Source organism: Kryptolebias marmoratus, linkage group LG17 (assembly GCF_001649575.2).
Source record: "Kryptolebias marmoratus isolate JLee-2015 linkage group LG17, ASM164957v2, whole genome shotgun sequence".
NCBI lineage: Eukaryota > Metazoa > Chordata > Actinopteri > Cyprinodontiformes > Rivulidae > Kryptolebias > Kryptolebias marmoratus.
Window position 1 is genome coordinate 9932455 of NC_051446.1, and position 16363 is coordinate 9948817.

Here is a 16363-nt window from a genome sequence, read left to right on the forward strand (position 1 = left end):
AAATTAAACGAAATAAACATTTGAAATATATGAGTTTGTATGTAATGTATGAATATAATATACAAGTTTCACTTTTTAAATGGAATTACTGAAATCAATCTACTTTTTCATGATATTCTAATTTTATGACCAGCACCTGTATATCCTTGAAGTTAAAAGGAGTTTAGCAGGCAGAGGGAGGTTGTATTCTTTAACTCAGTGGTTCCCAAAACTTTTAGCTTCGGACTCAAAGTAACACTAGTGACAAAAGCTTGCTGCCAGTTTAAGCTTTTAAATATACAAAAAAATTGCTAATCACTCTACTAAACAAGGACATAATTACAACAGTTTTAACAGTCACAATATCATTCTTATATACTCATGACTACTGCTTTCTCAAGGACATTTAGTGTCATCAGTCTGCTGGAGAGTGAAGCTCCAATCCAGTCTCAAATCTCTGAAAAACTTAAAACAGGTTTCCTTCCAGAATTGCTCTACGTTCTGATTTCATATTCATTATTCTTTCAACTCCGAAAAGAAAACCTGCATAGAAACTATGCAAGAAAATGCATAGTTTTGAGTAAGTTTTTTTTTTAAACCTTTCTAGCCACCCTAGGACCACTGTGCACTGCTGGTGCTTGCTAATATTTAGATGTTCCTCATTGCCATCAGCAGATGTTGGCAGGGGTTTTAGACTTTGCCCACTGTTAAGAACTGAAGCCAAAAGATCCTATTTTTCGGAGCCTGCCATGCTGTATTTTCGGAGCAAGAGTCTGAACACTAGGGACGTGGGGCTTTTAAGTCCGTCCTACTCTCCCGCACACAATCATGGAATCCCATGACATAACTACAGCTAAATATATTAGGAAAATGAATCTTAGAACATACAGCAGCAAGGTAGCAACTATGTGAATCAATAAACATTAACACCTGAAATAAAAAAATATATATCTGAGGTGTTTTATGTTCCATTTGTTTATGTGGATGGGGTGGGACTTAAAACTTGCACTAGAACCAGCCTAAGTGTGCCTCATTCCGGCTTCAACTTCTATGTTGCAGTTAGATGTCTAGTATTATCTTAAAGAGGAAAGGTTTTTGCTTCAATGCTCAGTAGCATTTTATTGAACTTTTTTTCCCTTCCTTTTCTGATGGTGAAACCTCCATGGCTCCATAGCTCAGCACATCTGAAGCTTGACTGAACTGATCGTTGGAAATCTTAGATCACAGGTCAGCCCCTCAGATTTGTAGTTGGGTTTGTCAGGTCATTCCTGAGCCACTTGTACGGTGTAGCGAGGCACATTATGCTGCTGTGAGCCACCACTACCATACAGTATTTGTACCGTAGAGCAAAGGTCTCCAACATCCGGGCCGCGGACCGGTACCGGCCCGTGGGTCATTTGGTACCGGGCCGCACAGAAAGAATTAACTTACAGTATTTCTGTTTTTTTATTTTCTGAGTCTGAACAACATTTGTTTTGAAAACTGACCAGATTCTCTCCACTACATCCGTCTATGACTCACTCTTGATGCGTGTCAAAACGCTTATCTAGGTGATACGTTACCGTTAAAAACAAATCCACAAGCAGCAAAATGAGTAAAAAACAAACGTCTCTGGAAGACTAGATGGGACTGAGAAGCAGGCACAGGGCTCCCACTGATTCAGTGTTATGGTGAGTTGTATTCTTTGTGAATTTTATATTTGTGGTGTATCTTATTTTAAAGTTTAAACATCGCCATATTGACCAGAGAACATCAGGGGGAGGAGAGGCTGTTATTCATGGTAATAACACAGTAACAGGACGCAGCTAACAAAGTTGCGAGTACACGATGGATTTATGTTTATTATGTTTTAAAAGTTCATGCCGGTCGTATCATTTTATTTTGTTGTATTTATCCGCCACACCTTTAAAAGCCGGTCCATTAAAATACTGTCTGATAATGAACCGGTCTGTGGAGCTACAAAGGTTGGGGACCACTTCCTTGGTTTTTCTTTCTTTCAGCCTTTTTAGTCCTAACCACTGCATTGAACCGGGCATGTAGCCTTTTCCTATCTTTACCTATCTGATGTAATAATGTTACGGCTGAATGTGGACACCCAAACCAATACTACGCACTAAAATGAAAATCTGTACAGAGGCAGCCTACGTAGCATCAAAAATCTGCAACAACAAATTATCAAATGTTTCAAACATTAACCACTGTAACTATAAACCTGTGCCACGTGGTCACGGACGCCTCCCAGTGCCATCATTCTGAGTGTGTGCATGGCCATCTGGAGTGCCTCCACTCCCTCTGAGGTGGAGCGATTCACAGACCAGTAAGACATGAGGAACATCAGATTCACTACGAAGGCACAGAAAGAGAGGAAGGGAAGAGGGGAGAGGGAAGAGGAGGAGAGAAATAAAGAGAAAATGGACAGATGAGAATGAGTCAACTGACTTGCAAGAGTCCAAAGAAAACAAAAAGCAATGTTTTGGTTAAAAAAAAAAAAAAACATGCAGCATGCATGACTTCTAGGTTCACTTTTAAGATCTACAAATAATGTCCATCTTTGCTGCAGGAGGTCTGTGAAGCTGTCTGAACTTGGACTGGGCAGTGCTATGGTAATACCAAATCCCTGGACGCCCCGAAAAATGGTGACGGCATCTCTTTGAACGCCATCGTTAAAATTCTTTCGCATGGGTTACACGGGTCAAGCGTAGACAAGTTGAAACTGTGAAGTTAAGGTTGTGTGTGAACACTATGCTTCCTGCACAACAACTTCTAGTGTCATGTCTGCTGTGTTTTCTTTATAGCGGTGCTTACTGTTTAGGAGAGGCTCTGAAAGTGAACGTGTCACATCTAAAGCATGGGGTCAAACAGCAACTCCATCACAGTGATGTCACAACTGGCAAATACACAATATTTTGGCATTAACCTGTTCATTTAATGACTTATAATTGTAATGACAAAAATGTTGTGAAATACTTAAACCAAACTTGCAAAAACAAGAACAAGACCCTAAGCGTTTATTACCAAATGCTTCTACTGAGTAAGACTCGGTGATAATGTACAGATGAGCTCTCTGAGATGTCCAGGTATCATGAGATTGGTGGCGTTTCTTTGTTCAAATGAGCTCTCTGACAACCTGAGGTCAGGCAGATTCTACCGCTTGGATCTGACTAATCGCTGAGATGTTCTGCTTGACCTTTCTCTCTGAATAAACTGCTCAGATTCAACAAGCTGGGTCTTCCCGTCTCCTTTATCTTTTTGCCACGACACTCCAATCTGAGAAATGAAGGCTAAAAGAATACAAGAAGCCCATTAAAAAAAAAGAAAATCCCCTAAATTACATGCAGTAATTATAAGATGACGTGACAGGCCTTTCTTGGCAGACAGTAATAGCGTATTATGAGATATAATTTGATGAAGGCTTAAAAACAAAAAGTGGATATTATCCAACCCTAGTCAGTATTATGAAACGCACAGAGCAGAGTGGACAGGGAAAGCTGCGCATCCATTGCAATCTTACAAAATGACAAGAAGAGAACCCCTTGGAGGGTTGTGCTCTGGTGTAGGTGTTTTCATTTGTACTTTTGAACATAAAGAACCTAAAAACAACCAAAAACAGTTTTTTTTATATAACCGATTGCTTTGTTCTTTTGATCGCTGCCCTGTCTGCTGGATTCTTTCCTGCCTGTTCCCTGTTCTTATTGAAAGGCTACCTTGACACAGAGATGTGGCAATAAAGAGTCATCAACCAATCGGAAACTATTTCTCCAAAGCAGAAAGTTCTTAAAACTCTCTGAAGTGGTAGATTTGGGGGTTAATGTTTGGTCTCGGGTTTCTGCTACTCGACCTGGTGAAACCTAAGTGAAAACACAGTTTGAAATGACTCCGGCGGACTCTACCTGGTGAGGGGAACTTTGGGGCATTCCTAAAGCCTCCGTACTCCTCCTCATAGGAATGGGCCAACTGCTGGAAGCAGCGGTTAGCAACATCCGGGGCCAGCGGCGGGCTTTCTCCGGGGTTGGCACCGATGGTCGTCCCTTTCTTAAGAGCCTCGAGTATCCTCCCTCCAGTTGTCTCCAAAGCAGCGCGGTTGTTCTGCCACTGAGAAACAAAAGTCAAGACTTTATGAGCCAGACTGTTTTGTCTTTTTTTTTTCCAACTCGTAATGAGCAAAAGGTCCAGGTTTTTTTGAAGGTCTTTTGAGTCTCTAGCGGTGCATTTTCAGGTCGCTCCTGTCACACTCGACATGTGTATTTGAGGAAAGGCGCTGCCACCTGTTCAATGATTCTGAGCAGAACAGTCTTGAATCCAGGCTGCCTTCCTTGGTCCCTGGGGGGGAAGTAAGTCCCGCCGATAAAAGGTCGCAGGTCAGGAGTCAACCATACACTCATGGGCCAGCCTCCACCTCCGCTTGTTGCCTGGAAACATCAGTAACCGAACATGAAAATAAAAATAAAAAAACACTACAAAAGGCTTCCAGTTTGACAGCGTAAAAGGCTGAGCAGGCATGTACCTGTACAAAGGTCATGTAGACCTTGTCCACATCCGGTCTTTCTTCTCTGTCCAGTTTGATGCAGACAAAGTTGTCACTTAGGATTTTACCAATTTCCTCATCCTGGAAGGACTCCCTCTCCATGACGTGGCACCAGTGGCATGTGGAATAACCCACTGGTGGTCAGAGACAAACAGGATTTTTTTTTTAGAAACTAATTTGTACTTCTGCTACTGTAGAGGCACAAGGAAAGCAAAGCCTTGTGACAAGTAAATGTACCCATAACAACCAGAACGACCACTCACCTAATCCACATTTCACTACCACAGTAAAGCTCTAAACAGTCAGTGCACAAACAAAACAACATATCTGGGGAAGTACTGGTTCGTAAAATCAGGATTTTAGCAGTAGGCTTTTGGGAGCTTGTGGGTCCAGAGCTGGAAAAGCTGTCAGATCGACACCTGAGGAGTTTGGCAGCTGTGTGAACACCTCCGTCTACATGTCGCATTCTCAGAGCCTTCCCAGCACAGTTTTTGAAAAGGCCCAATGCTGCCCTGTCGAGGGTGCTTGCCGCTGCAGAAGAGCACTGTTGCCATGTCGGAAGTGTGTGTTTGGTCAGCAGAAATGTCTAAGTGGGCGGCAAGTGACGGCAAACCGACATTTACATGAAGCCAGGATGCAGTTTTTTTTTTGTTTGTTTGTTTGCAAGAAGATGAGCATGGTTACTTCGCAAGTCGGTCAAGGTTGGCTGATCAGCATGAAATGTCGTCTTACATCAAACAGTGGCTGCTTATCCATTTCAGAAGACGAAGAAGTGCTTTGTATTCAATTCTTAAACAGAGCAAAGCACCAAAAATGTCCAGCCCCCTCAAAAAACAGCATCTGCTCTGCTACATGGCACCATATATCTCTGCTGAAGGGATTTGTTTTCCTGTGACTGCTCAGCTGACTTTATGTCACCAGCTGCAAAAACGGTGAAAGGCAGACAGGAACGTTTTTGCCTCTGTGTGTGTGTGTTCATTTGTTAGTCGTGTTACCAAAATATCCCGTGAATCACTGGACCAATTTGCTTGGATCTACAACCGATCAACTTTTTTGGCTGCAACCTGATTCGAGACCGCAGCTAATCAATTTTAACAAACAGAAAAATGACTATAACTCAGACGTTTTTGGGTTTTTTGGGTTTTTTGTTTTTTTTACACCTACTGGGCTGAAAACCCATCTGATAGTAGCTGAGTCACCCACAACACGTCCTCCAAGTGCTACTCGTGGTGCGAGATCTTAGCTCATAACTTGAGCACTAACTGTTAACGTCAACTTCATTTCAATATCAGTGTGAGAGATATCAGCTGCCACTGATTTAGAGGTCTCTGTACGGTCTTCATTTGTTTTTGGTTTGCATTAAAATTCCAGAAATTATCGGAGGTTTGCTAGTAAGTGTGAAAGAAATTTCCAACCTGATAAAAAGATGGGTTTGTCTTCAGTTTTTGCCTTCTCGAAAGCCTCCTGTCCCCATGGATACCTGAAAAATAAACAACAACAAAAAACAAAACAACAACTAGCCAAGAGATAATCAAGAAATAAATTCCTCACTCTGTCTAACCAGTTTTTGAGAACATGTATGACTCTGGAGTTGAAAAGAACTTGCCAGTCAACGGGGTTGTGAGCATGCTGTAGAAGGTAGGGTGATCTCTCCTCGGCCAACCTGTTGGTGTGCTTCTGATGAGTGGATGATGACCGCCCACCCCCTGTCGCCATGCTCCTACAGACAGACAGACTGGAAACACAAAAAAACACTCAACACAAAATCCAGTCTGAATGAATAACGATGTTGGGAAAGTGTCATTCTGATTTTCGTTTATTGCCCCAAAAGTTAAATAATGTAAATAATTCCCTGTTTTCTTCATGTTGCCGCTGTGTTAATAACAACAGGAAATCACTGTAAGGCTATATTATGCAGATCTAACTGTTTGACACTTTATTAGTGAACTAATAAGAATTAGGAGTATAAGGACAAAATAAACCGCTGCTTAGTGAAGTATTCTTGTTCTTTTGACTGCTTCCCGTAGAGGTCACCACAATGCATCATCTGCCTCCGTCTCATTCTATCCCAGCATCCTCCTCCTCCTCCACAAACCTTATCTGTGGTCTTCCTCTCCTCCTCCTCCTCCCTGACATCTTTTGTCCAGGATGTCCCTCCTTGGCACATGTCAGCCTCTCCAACTTCGTCTCCGAAGATGTTCAACCCAGCTGCACCGTCCTGTACCTAACCACCTGCTGTCCCAGAACACATGCGGCAATGCCCTGGCACGGCACCGGAAGGTCTTCTCTTGGCACAAGCCCGGCCATCTTGGCCTTCTCTAGATCGGCAAGCATGGAGCAACGCCCTCTGACCTTCTCTGTACATCTCCATCAATGCTCTCAAAGCAGACGCCTCAACCTGCAGATATACTTCTCTGCACAAAACCATCCTGCTGCTCACTGATCATCGCCTCACTTCTTAACCTGGCTTCAACAACTCTTTCCCATATCTTCATGGTACGACTCCTCAGCTTTATCCCTCTGTAGTTATTACACCCCTGCAAGTTCTTGAAACTCAGTAGCAGACCCGTAAACACAGAGAATGGGTGGTTAAAGCTGAAAGAAGCCGAACACTAGCCAAAACCTAAGAGGGGGCAAAACAATAGCTAAAAGTTAAAGAAGCAAAATGCAAACTAAATGTAACAAAACTGTAGCTACAAATAGCATAATGAGACAAAAAAAAAATAGCTTTTCAAAAATGGTCATGTTTTTAAAGGAACGGAGGATGCATCTCAATGCATTTCTATTGGTAAATTGGTTGTAAATAAAGTTTAATATTTTCAAAAGTAGATAAGTTACAAAAACCTGAAGTCGTAGTGCTCATCTTCTGAAATAGCTGAATGTTTTTATATATGAATGGCTAAAATAGCATAAATTATGCATAAGTGGTTATATAAAACAGTTAATAGATAAAGTAAATGAAGGTCTCTGCCTTAATTATAAGTAATTCTGTAAATATCCAACAAACTGGCAACCAATTTTTATAGTCACTCTGATATTAGCATGCAATTAAATGTTTTTATTTTTTTTTACCCCCACAATATGAAAAAGGACTCTTGTAGGCCTTCAGAGTTCAGTGTTAAATATTTTATCAAAGAGTGTGGTCTTTCTCTGGAGTCTTTTCTACGCCTATGACAATTTTCGCGTTTTGTGACACGTCGACTTCCATTACAATTTTTGGCTAATTTACCCTAAACCCGATTTACAAGTCGAAACTCGTGTCCCCGTAAACAAATATGACCGCTTAAGAAGAGATTATACGTTTTTCCTGAATTCGGCTTGAACAATTATAACACACAGGGCACATGTTGTTGGATTTTCGACATGTAAACAACAAGGACGCTGCTACACGCCGCCACCGTGACTAGAGGTGTGTGCTGAAAGCTAACACAACCAGTGAGACAAGGTAAAACGATATTAGCAATAATGGTCGTTTAGTAGCGTGTGTTAACTATGCCGAACTCAAACAGAAGACATTCCCACTTAATCTAAATGTCTGTGCTCACTGGTGCGTCTCCCTCGGCAGTATTTAATTCTAGCAGTGTTTAAAATGCATGCTTCTGTATGGAGAATCGCCACATTTCTTCACCGTAGCCACTGACTGACGTGCCGCGTGCAACGTTATCATGCGTTAAAAACGGAACACAGCACTGATTGAGCAGCTAGCTCCGGTGTGCTTGTTTTGACGGAGTATGGATGACAACACGCTACCGTTAGCTACCTGTGAGCCGAGGTGGCTTTACCTGGGGTAGCAGGCCGGCTGGGGTTGGACGAGCGGTGGGAGGGGAATTTGCCTGAAGCACCTGACGGGACCCTCTGAACTCTGCTGTGGACTGGCCGCTTCCAGAAACGCTGCGGTTAAGGAGCGTATTATCACCACAACGCGGTTTTTAGACGCCGAGTAGCTCCATGCTAGTCTTAACATCGTAATCCTCTAAGTGAGTTTCTTTAGCAACAAGCTAACATTAGCTACTTAGTTGAGACTGGGCTAGAACTTCCAGGCATTGGAATCCGCGCTAGCTGCAATTACCACCTTTTAACACACGAGGGCGCTCCAACAGACCAGTGACGATGGAAAATAGGTTTATATCATACCATACCATACCAACTTTATTTATAAAGCACTTTAAAACAACCACAGCTGATACAAAGTGCTGTACATTAAAACACAACATGATAAAAAAAAAACTTTTTGTTTATCCACAAAAAGTTTGAAGGAGTGCATATCGCCCGCCGCCGTTCATCCCAGAGTTTTAAACTAAGATCATCTTGTGTTGAGAAATGACAGAGTTACAGACATTTTGGTCGAAACTTTCTGCGTATCTGTTATCGACTCTCAGCTACTGCCATATCAAATTTTAGCTTGAGATCTATAAAAACTGACTGTGTTATTGCCATTATTGTGTTCGCTAATGTTAAATAGCTCTGGTGGCCATCTTAATCAGGTGAAGATGTCTATCCAATGAAAGCTTTGAGAGAATTCCATTAAACTCCGTCCAGTGCTTCACGAGATATTTTGCTAGCAGACAAACAGAGCTAACTCCGGCAGTAGACACTGAAGTTTTTAGCAAACGATCAGTGTGTGTTGCAAATGACTCTCAGCTACAACCACGCCAACTTTTAGCTCGAGGTCTGTGAAATTTATACAGTTGTAGCCATTTTGGTGTTTCCTAAACATGGTTGGCTGCGGCGACCATCTTGAGTCAAGCTGACACCAAAACTTAATCAGTTGTAGATGTACATCCAAGCGTTACTTTCTGAGAGTTTCATTAAGATCCGTCCAGCGGTTCGTGAGATATTTTGCTAACAGACACTTAAGCAGTCATGGGCAAGAACAACATCCCTCAGCTTTAAATGAATGCTTGTTGAAAAATGATTTTTTTTTTTGCCACGTTTGATGTTTATGGGAGCAAATTTATTCACGCTTCTTTGTGAAATAATAATAATAAAATCAACAATTTATTCAAACAGCCATCCTCTGAAGCCCCAGGTAACTTATTCACCAGTGATTCCTTTGTGTACACAAGACAGTAACAGTGGTTCTTTACGACAGAAATAAATTAGTGACGTCTTTCATTTTGTTTTGGCGCGCTGCAGGTTGAGCTTCACGATGGTCTGGACGAAGTCCTCCCTCGTCACCACGTCGGAGGCGACGATGTTCATGGGGGTCTTTTGGTGCTGCTGGTTCACCCAGAGCAGCAGCTTCCGCAGGCTCCTCCGTATGACATTGGGGAAGTTGTCGCACAGGCGGAGGACGTACTTGAGGATCGAGATGTTATGCGGCAGGGTCAGATTCAAGCCGCACACGTAGAAATCTGTGGAGTGGAAAAAAAAAGGGGGGGGGGGGGTTTCAAATTAAAATGTGATCCTTTCAAAGCAAATGAAATGCAGATATTGGGAGATCTGGCTACATGTGACAGCGCTCTCAGCTCTCAACTAATGTTGATGAGCTGCGGCGGCCATCTTAAATTGGGTTGCCTCCAAATGTAATCGGCTGTAAATGTTCATCAAGTGATTGCTTTCTAAGAGTTTCGATAAAATCCATTCGGAGATTCATGAAAAACACTATATTGCCAACCGTATCCGCTCACTCTTCCAAATCATTGAATTCAAGTGTTCCAATCCCTTCCATGACCACAGGTGGAAAAAATCAAGCAGCTAGTCATGCAGACTGCTTCTACAAACATTAGTGAAAGAATGGGTCGCTCCCAGGAGCTCAGTGAATTCCAATTTGGTACGATGGTACTAAATATTCCACGGTCATCTGTTAGTGGTTTTATAACAAAGTGGAAATGATTGTGATTAACAGCAACTCGGCCACAAAGTGGTAAACTCACAGAGTGGCTCAGTGGATGCTGAGGCTCATAGAGCACAGAGGTCACCAACGTTCTGCAGAGTCAACAGCTGCAGACCTCCAAACTTCCTGTGGCCTTCAGATCAGCTCAGGAACAGCTTAGAGAGCTTCATGGAATGGGTTTCCACAGCCGAGCAGCTGCATCCAAGCCTTCCATCACCAGGTGGGAAGAGTCGGATGCAGTGGAGTAAAGCACGCCGCCACTGGACTCTAGAGCAGTGGAGACGTGTCCTCTGGAGGGACGAATCACGCTTCTCTGGACAGTCTGGGTTCGGCTGCTGCCAGGAGAACGGTTCTTGTCTGACTGCATTGTGCCAAGTGTAAAGTTTGGTGGGGGGAGGTTCATGGTGTGGGGTTGTTTTTCAGGAGTTGGGCTTGACTGCTTAGTTCCAGTGAAAGAAACTCCTAATGCTTCAGCATAGCAAGGCACTTTGGACATTTTCATGCTCCCAACTTTGTGGGAACAGTTTGGGGATGGCCCCTTCCTGTTCCAGGGCACAAAGCAAGGTCCATAAAGACATGGATGATGGAGTTTGGTGTGGGAGAACTTGACTGGCCTGCACAGAGTCCTGACCTCAACCTGACAGAACACCTTTGGGATGATTTAGAGCAGAGACTGTGAGCCAGGCCTTCTGTCCAACATCAGTGTCTGACCTCACAGATGAGCTTCTGGAAGAATGGTCCAAACTTCCCATAAACTCTCCTAAACCTGTGGAAAGCCTTCCCAGAAGAGCTGAAGCTGTTAGAGCTGCAAAGGGTCGGCCAATAGAGATTAAACCTCTATGAGTTGAGAATGGGATGGCACTCAAGTTCATATGTGTGAGGGAAGAGAGGCGAGTGAATACTTTTGGCAATATAGTATTTCTTGCTAACAGTACGGAGAAACAAACACACAGATATGGCCAAAAAAGCGTGATCGCTCCACCTTCGGCGGTGGCGATAAGGAGAAGCTTTAGAAACAAAGAATGCTTACAGTTGGAGGGTCGTTTCTTCTCCAAAGCTTCTCGGAGTGTTGACGTATTTTTGTCGCGGTCCATGCTGTCGCCATAGAAATAGGGTATTTTCCTCCACACCGCAGGCTGTTGGAACGCCGAGTGATCGTATGAAACTAGAACGTTTTTGCCTTTGTCCCAGCAGCTCTTCAGGGTGGGGGTGTTCTGTAGAGAAACACGAGGAAGAGTCCGAGGTCGTTTACAGAGTCAGTGCTGCGTTCATTTTGTAATATTATTAATAAAAATTAAACTTTTTTTTTTTTCTTTAAATCCTACCGTTGAGGGCAGGAGTTTTGCTCCAAACAAGTCCTTGATGAACTGGATGAGGTGGATGTGAAGTTTGGCTTCGATGTTTTTGTCGAAGCCAAGGAAGTGGGACAAAGATAAGATGAGGACTTCTTTAGGATGCGTCTCTGCCCACGCATTTATTCTCTTCAGACCAGTCTGATCACACACAAAAATATATCTAACATGATTAGGTACAAGTAAAGTAATGTATTTTTATATCTTGATTTTACCTATTTAAAATTGAACAGCCTAGCATTCCTTGATGTGATGCATATTTCCCACCACACGACACAGTTAAAGTTTCTTTGTTAAAAACATTTTTACACAAAATCATGAAAGTACATTGGGAATGACTCTTAACTACTTCCACACCAAGGTTTAGCTCATTAGCTGTAAAACTGACTGAATTATTGTCATTATTGTGGTTGCTGAATTTGATTAGCTGTGGCAGCCGTCTTCAACTGGGTCGACTCCAAACATTAATCAGGTGTAGATGTACATCCAGTGATTACTTTGTGAAGGTTTCAATGAAGTCCATCCAGTGATTCAGGAGATATTTTGCTAACAGACAAACAAAGTTGACTTTAACAGTTAATGCCAAGATTTATATGAAAAGACCTTGTGTAATGTGCTGTGCTTTGAATATGTATTAGGAATGACTCCCAGCTATTACCACACAAACGTTTAGTCCATTATCTGTAAAATTGGCTGAATTATAGTCATTATTGTGCCAGCTTAATTTGATTAGCTGCGGCAGTCATCTTGAACTGGGTCAACTCCAAACGTTAATCAGTTGTAGATGTATGTCCAATGATTAATTTCTGAAAGTTTCAATAAAATCCATTCAGTGGCTCAGGTGATATTTTGCGAACAAACAACAAACAGAGTTGATCCCAAAACTTTATGCAAAGCTCCTGCATATCGTGCAATGCTTGAAATATGTGTCAGGGATAACTCTCAGCTACCACCACACCAAATTTTCCTCCTGTATCTGGAAAACTCTCACCTCCAGCCATTTTTGTTTGCTCAGGTCTGTTGGCGGGGCGATTAAAGACGCCCCTAAAATGAGTTAACATTTAGCCGTGCACTCCCTGCCAGTCTGTCCGAACAGACGAACCCGTTTTCGTCGCGCCGTGGTTCGTGCCTCACCTCCACGTCAGTGTGAGTGTACAGGCCGTGGTGGAAGTAAAGCCTGTTGGGGTTCGAGTCGTTGGGCTTGCGAGCAATCCTCAGGTCCAAGTAGCGAACGCCTGCGTTCAGTTGTTCCGTGATGGTCACTTCCTGTCATGAAAGGCCAACACGGGTCAAACACTCTCCCCCCTCTTTCTGCACTTAAACAATAAAATCCACACTGTCGCTTTAAAACTGCCCTTACCTGAGTGGCCGCCCACCGGCGTAATATTCGCCGCAAACAACAAATTCTGCTGAATTTCGTCAGGGCTGCCGGCTCTATGATCCTGGAGCTGATGTCTAAGTCGTAGCTCATGGCATCATGGCTGCCTAGGAAGGACAAAGAACACCCTACTTGGTTGGTAAAGACATGTAGCATTTCAAAATAAAGCTGGTCCAATAATAATAATACATTGCAGAGAAAGAAATGTATCATTTCTGAGAACCTATTGTTTTTTTTTTTTGTCTAAATATTTTCATATTTTGTGCAGGACTTGTCATTATCTCAAGAAACTGCATATGATGAATTTTGAAAATGTTGTGTAACTGTGAGGTTGAAGCTGGTCCGGGGGAACTGTAAGGTGCCTCTTTGTGACAAACAGAAATTAAACATAGATTTTTTTATTTTTTTTTGCAAAGCTTTAATTAATTTTTGACTGGCATCATTTTGTAGTCATGAATAACTGCCACCGTTTTTTTTCTTTTTTCTTTTTTTTATATGACGTTGTTGGGATTTGTTTCATACTTAAGCTTATGTCAGATCTTAAAAAAAATTGTAAATGTTTTTTCGTCACGTTTTGCATTTGCATTTGATAGAAAGATCATTCGCGTGTGGAAATCATTTAAGACAGCTGGCAGTCTTCCCGGGACATTCCAGCAAATTCAGTCTTCCCAGGACGTTCCAGCAAATTCACCCCAAGATCAGACTGCGCAGTGCTCTTAGAAATGTTGAAACACGAGAGCTAAATCCCTTTAAATTAGCGAGGTTAAAGGTTAAAGGTCATGACAAGACGATTAGGCAAGCGGGGCTTCTTTGGAAGAGCTGCTAGGAGTAAATAAATAATTATTATTATTACTAAATATGAATTAGTACTAAAATAATCAAATCAGAAGAGTGGGTATTGTTTAAGTTTAAGCCATAATATAGTTTAAATGTACATTATTTACAACCCCAATTCCAATGAAGTTGGAACGTTGTATAAAACAAAAAAAAACAGAGTAAGAGGATTTGCAAATCCTTTTCAATCTATATTCAATTGAATACACTACACTTCACTACATCCTGTTGCTCAGTAGTCCCAGGGTCTCCGTTGTCGTGTTTTGAACTTTATAATGCGCCACATATTTTCAGTGGTAGACAGGTCTGGACTGCAACAGGCCAATCTAATACCTGCATTCTTTTACTACGAAGCCATGCTATTGTAACACGTACGAAATGAAGTGATCTAAATGAGAGTACAACGTTCCTTTAAATTTGGGTCCGAAGTTTACAGGATACTCACTGTTAGATCACGGGCAGATTGTCTTGCCGAAATAAGCAGAGACGTTGCTTGGATGGCAGCAAATGTTGCTCCAAAACCTGTACGTACTTTTCAGCATTAATGGGGCCTTCACAGATGTGCATGTTACTCGTGCCATGGGCACTAATACACCCCCATACCATCAGAGAGGCTGGCTGTTGAACTCTGTGCCGATAACAACTCGGATAGTCCCTTTCCTCTTTAACCCGGAGGACATGACGTCCATGATTTCCAAAACCAATTTGAAATGTGGACTCGTCAGACCACAGGACACTTTTCCACTCTGAGTCAGTCCATCTCAGATGAGCTCGGGTCCAAAGAAGCCGGTGGTGTTTCTGGGTGTTGATGATATATGGTCTTCTTGTTGCACGGCAGAGTTTTAAGTTGCACTTGTAGATGTGGCGATAAACTGTGTTCACTGACGATGGTTTTCTGAAGTGTCCCTGAGCCCATGTGGTAACATCTGTTACAGAATGATGTCAGTTTTTAAAGCAGTCCCACCTGAGGGGTCGAAGGTCACAGGAATTCAACAGATTTCTCCAGATTCTTTGAATCTTTTGATGATATCATCGACTGTAGATGACGCAATCCCTAATTCCTTGCAATTGTACGTTGAGAAGCGTTGTTGGACTATTTGCTCACGCAGTTGTTCACAAAGCGGCGAACCTCGCCCCAGCCTTGCTTGTGAACGACTGAGCCTTTCAGGGATGCTCCTTTTATACCCAATCATGACACTCACCTGTTTCCAATTAACCCGTTCACCTGTGGAATACTCCAAACAGGTGGGTTTTTTAAGCGTTCCTCAACTTTTCCAGTCTTTTGTTGCCCCTGTCCCAGCTTTTTTAGAACATGTTGCAGGCATCAAATTCAAAATGAATGAGTGAATATTTGCAAAAAAAAACTAAAGTTTATCTGCTTGAACATTAAATGTCTTGTCTTTGTAGTGTATTCAATTGAATATAAGTTGAAAAGGATTCACAAATCATCTTATTCTGTTTTATTTATGTTTTACACAACGTCCCAACTTCATTGGAAAGACGGAAAGTCTTAATGAATACTAAAGGACTAGTACAAATAAACTGAAACATGGATTTCCACAGTAACTTTCTGTTTTTTAGCAAATACAAAAAATGTTTTTTACATAGAAATTCCCACCACAGAGACAGATTGCAGATGTCCTTGGTTTCAGCTTCCTACCTGGTATGGCCAGCGCGTACAGAGGAACAGTATGAAGCTCAGTCGGCAGTTGGGACATCCAGTTGGAGCAGCTCATAGCGTTTCGTTTTCCCTTTCCTCTTTGTCGGCTAGCATTTAAAATTCAACCCAAAACATTCCATACACAAAGGTACGAAGGCACAGTGAGGTGATCTGAATGAGAAGACAACGTTCCTATAAATTCAGGTCCAACGCTTAGAGTATGCTCACCTGCCAAACTGCTCTAATCTCCTGCTTTAAGTGTTTCTGGTTTAATTGTGCAAGACGATGAGATTTCCTGATTTCTGTGGGAGGAGAAACAAGTGTCTCTGCTGCTGTTATTCAAGTTTGTTTAGTTTTTTTTTTCTTTTGTTTGTCAGGCCCCAATGAAATTTCCTCATACCAGAATTCTTTACTACACTCACCAACACGCAGGGTGTAAATCGTCAGCTTTGACACCTTATACCTCAGAGAGTCTTCGCTTTTTGTTATTTTACGAATACCTTGAAGTTTGTTGAGATTTTATACATGATGAAAAGGTTCTTTGAACTTTAAATGCAGGTAAAGAGGGGGGAAAACTGGACTTACCTGCAGACTTAGGCACATTTTAAATCGCCACGTGATTAATTGACTCTTGTCTCGGCTTGTAGAGTCGGGTTGGTGAACTTAACTCCTGCTCCTCTGAGAACAGAGCAATGGGTCATGTCCTGGGAATCACCTCAGTGTGACTGGCTACAGAAATGTTGCCGTCAGGTCTGGCTTTGACAGACCTGTTGAGGAATGTTCCCAGGCTCCGCCCCTT

The 16363-nt window shown here is 42.3% G+C and overlaps 2 protein-coding genes across 5 annotated transcripts in view; both read right to left on the reverse strand.

Annotated features, from left to right (window-relative positions):
• The window catches only part of spata20 (spermatogenesis associated 20), a 60494-nt gene extending 51916 nt beyond the window's left edge, over positions 1–8578 (reverse strand). The window contains exons 1-7 of one of the 3 annotated variants that reach the window (XM_017416232.3): positions 8287–8578; positions 6111–6239; positions 5920–5984; positions 4484–4638; positions 4245–4388; positions 3870–4071; positions 2192–2322 (exon numbers count right to left, since the gene is read on the reverse strand). In XM_017416232.3, coding sequence (XP_017271721.1) covers positions 2192–2322; positions 3870–4071; positions 4245–4388; positions 4484–4638; positions 5920–5984; positions 6111–6239; positions 8287–8468 — 1008 coding nt within the window. In that variant the 5' untranslated portion in view covers positions 8469–8578. Of the gene's footprint in view, positions 1–2191; positions 2323–3869; positions 4072–4244; positions 4389–4483; positions 4639–5919; positions 6240–6599; positions 8244–8286 lie in introns of those variants that run through there. The other 2 variants (XM_037980911.1, XM_037980912.1) reach the window with 2 other exon arrangements.
• A 795-nt stretch (positions 8579–9373) lies between these two features.
• On the reverse strand, positions 9374–16294 carry LOC108235855 (PI-PLC X domain-containing protein 1-like). Of its 2 annotated transcripts, none has more exons than XM_017416110.3 (6): positions 16150–16294; positions 13053–13177; positions 12827–12958; positions 11666–11833; positions 11371–11554; positions 9374–9858 (listed from the first exon to the last, which is right to left on the reverse strand). In XM_017416110.3, exons 2-6 carry the CDS (start codon positions 13161–13163, stop codon positions 9617–9619), a joined length of 837 nt encoding a protein of 278 aa, XP_017271599.1. In that variant the 5' UTR covers positions 13164–13177; positions 16150–16294; the 3' UTR covers positions 9374–9616. The 2 variants fall into 2 exon arrangements, with proteins under 2 accessions (XP_017271599.1, XP_037836950.1); XM_037981022.1 differs by lacking the exon at positions 16150–16294 and adding an exon at positions 15565–15933.
• Positions 16295–16363: the final 69 nt, after the last annotated feature.